Consider the following 3429-nt stretch of genomic DNA (forward strand, 5'->3'; position numbering starts at 1 on the left):
TAAGGGCCATTATATAAAATTAATAAAAAAATGTCAATGTAAAGAATAATCAAAACCGGTCAAAATGTCGCACTGCTATTATTTCGCACATAGGTAAGTATATGTGTAAACAGGTCCGAATAGTTATATTCACGTGTTTTTATCCTTCGTAATTGGAATATTGTGTTATTTGAATATGATTTTACTCTAATAATTTAATGAATTACATTAAAAATAGATACAATTTCAAAAAATACATATGCGGTTCTTAAAAAGCCCTAAAAGAAAGCAATTTCAATTTTGTGGCACTTTCATCTCCTTTTTGGCACTATTTTTTCAGTTCATTAGGCACATTTTGAAATTTCGGAATTCTATCCCTGGGCATTCGTTTGTATTTAGGAATCTGGTACGTTTACATGTTTGCGGCCGCTGTTATACGAAATATTCGCAAGGCGAATTTATACTAGGTGGTGCATGATTCAATAATACAAGGTTAAAGTGTGTTTGCATTGTTCAACTTTGCGTTCAACATTTGCTNAAACATCCAATGCTTATGTTTTCATCAGTTAAATATGCTTCATATGCATATACAAATAAACATATTGCAAAAAAGCTTATACTTTTATTTCACACCAAAGCTACACTGTTTCCATGTAAATTTGCAAAGAAGCAACACGGTGCCACTGCTAAGGGAGCGGTGCGAGAGAGACAACTGTCCGTTTATCGAACCTTGTATTATTGGCTGAATTTCTTTATTCATTCTGAACGTTTGGAATAGACTTTTTTGTTTATTTATTCTTAAGAACGTTCCTGATGATATGTTGACGTATATCTCAAAAGCATTCTGTTTATTCCGGCTGTGTATTGGGATTATCCGGAATGTATAAAGAAACGCAGCCATTATTGAATCATGTAGGTGGTGTTGATGGCGAATTTAGATATTCGCCGCGGTACTGATTAAAGTCGAAATGATGTGATTTAAATTCGCCATCAACACCACCTTGTATAAATTCGCCTTGAAATATTCGTGTAAAACAGGCTGCTGAAATGTTTGGAGATACATATTCTTTATTTCTTCGCAAATATCTATTACTCATTGTCAAGGAACCTACCAAAATCCAATTAATACCTTGGTTATAATGCACGGGGCGAATCGTAACAAATCGCGGCGAATTCGTAAGGATCTATTTATTTTAGGTGCTTCCGTTTTACGTTGCATTCAAGTGCATTATAATCGTTTGAATTCATTGCCCATACACATGATGCAACCATGATAAAAACAGAGCAAGGTAGAACCGTTCTCTCAATTTGTCGGCCATAACTTTTTTTTTTTTGAAATTTGCCAACATTTTAAAATCATATAAAAGTGAAAATAAAAAATTGAAATTGTTCGAAATTGTTGTTGCTTGAGATTGAAAATGAAAATATGTGTGTGAGTAAATTTAAAAATTAAATTGTTTGGAAACGTCAAGAATTTTAAAAGTGACTCTCAGCGGTTCTACCTTACTATATTTTTATGATGGATCCAACTACACAAGATCTGACAAGATGAAGCAAAAGAAAAAGGTAATTTTCTGGCTGACGTTTGTAATTTCGGCGCATNAATATGAAGACGAAGCATAAAGAAAAAATGCAAGCAATTTTGTAGCACATGTTTGTGCTAATCAATTTATTATTTTTGTACGTGTTTTTGCATCCAATCACCGCGCACTTCATTTAAATTACATTTGCACAAAAAATCACTTAAAAATCGCTGAAATAAATCACCGACAAAATACACATAAAGAAAAAAGCAAAACAGAAATAGCAAACTTCAAAATTACGAAGGTCACACACTTTTTTCTCAATTGCTATTACAAATGGCTGCTTCTCAACCGGTAAGATCTGTTCTAATTGGTTCATGCTACCAACCTACCAAATAAAAACAAAAACCTACCAATTTTGGTAGGAAAAGGGAAATATGGCCACACTGAAATCGCCGTTTTTTGTGTCCAATGTTTTGACATTTGTTTGCGTGGCTTTGGTGGGTTTGACAATTGCAATTTTTTGGGGTTCCTATCAGTTATTGTGTTACGAAGAAATTAAGGATTTTAATTAAATAAATAAAACAAATTAGAAAACGTTGAAGGAAAATGAAGACGAATATAATACAGTTACCTCTTGTTTTTCTCTGCATATTGCCGGCGGCTTTTGGTAAGTTTGATGTGGTCGCCCGTGATTGGTCTTCCGCCCTCTATTAAGTATTTGTTGTTTTTCTTGTACACAGATTTGTTATCACTACTAATATTCATTTTAAATTTAGCTGCCAAAACTAATTTTGTCACCTGCGGTTCAATATTTAAACTTGTCAACTCTGATTATGGCTCCAGACTTCATTCACACGATGTCAAATATGGATCTGGGTCGGGTCAACAGTCGGTGACCGGCGTCGAAATAAAAGAAGATGTAAACAGTCATTGGGTTGTAAAAGCTCCAACAAATAATCACTGCGAACGTGGCGAACCTATTCAATGTGGTGATACCATTAGATTAGAACATTTGACAACCAAGAAGAATCTACACTCACATCACTTTTCTTCGCCATTATCGGGTGAACAGGAAGTATCTGCTTATGGCGAAGATGGCGTTGGCGATACAGGGGATCACTGGGAATTGGTATGCACTAGTGATGAATGGATGCGTGATGCTCAAGTACGATTTCGGCATTTAGACACTGGCAGTTATTTGGGTATGTCGGGACGTTCGTTTGGACGGCCAATCTCTGGACAAATGGAAGTAGTCGGTTTTAGCAGTCCGCAACATGGTACCCGGTGGGCAACTGCGGAAGGGTTGTACATCGTACCAAAAGATAAAGAATCACATGCTGAGTATGTGCATTCAGAACTCTAAAAGAACTGAAAACGATTGGAAGGAGTGTACTTTAACTTTGTATGAATATTTGCCGTGCTACTTTGTAATACATATTTTTTAGTTTCTATGTGCTAATCATAATTAGTTCAATTTGATTTTTAGTTTGTTGCAAGCAATATATTGCGAAAGTGCAACTTATTTGACCACACTCAACTGCAATGATATTGCAGTATCTTAAGAAAACCAAATAAATGCAATTTGTGTGAAACAAATTTTAATTACTCGAACAATTCATGTACACATGTATGTATGTTATAAATGTATATATTTTTGTTAACGGCTTGATATCGAAAGAAAGTAGTTTTTGGCCGGCATCAGAGAGATATTTTCAACCAACTAGTTATATTTTTAAAGAATGTTGCTGAATCGACAGACATTGACAAGATGTAATTCTGGATCGTTTTGCCCCAAAAGAAGGGAGTGTTCACATAATCGCTTCCTTCGCTTCCTTCGCTTTACCGCCAATCGTCATAAAGTTAGTCTAATCGTCACTAAGTAAGCCACCTTTTTGCGGAACTGTAGAAGAACCTCCGTCCATCT

At 35.2% G+C, this 3429-nt stretch overlaps 1 protein-coding gene across 1 annotated transcript; it reads left to right on the top strand.

The window, feature by feature from the left end:
* Positions 1-1984: 1984 nt before the first annotated feature.
* LOC108371152 (stromal cell-derived factor 2) lies at positions 1985-3123 on the top strand. The gene is made up of 2 exons (XM_017626659.1): positions 1985-2172; positions 2282-3123. Exons 1-2 carry the CDS (start codon positions 2112-2114, stop codon positions 2866-2868), a joined length of 648 nt encoding a protein of 215 aa, XP_017482148.1. The 5' UTR covers positions 1985-2111; the 3' UTR covers positions 2869-3123.
* The last annotated feature ends 306 nt before the right edge of the window (positions 3124-3429 follow it).

The sequence above is a fragment of the Rhagoletis zephyria genome, unplaced genomic scaffold, assembly GCF_001687245.7.
Source record: "Rhagoletis zephyria isolate East Lansing unplaced genomic scaffold, Rhagoletis_zephyria_1.1 Rzeph_scaffold_04729, whole genome shotgun sequence".
In the NCBI taxonomy this organism is placed as follows: Eukaryota; Metazoa; Arthropoda; class Insecta; order Diptera; family Tephritidae; genus Rhagoletis; species Rhagoletis zephyria.

Coding starts and splice junctions, on each gene's coding strand:
- LOC108371152 (XM_017626659.1), top strand. CDS start 2,112: ATGAAGACGAATATAATACAGTTACCTCTTGTTTTTCTCTGCATATTG. Junction 2,173..2,281: donor CATATTGCCGGCGGCTTTTG/GTAAGTTTGATG, acceptor TTTTAAATTTAG/CTGCCAAAACTAATTTTGTC.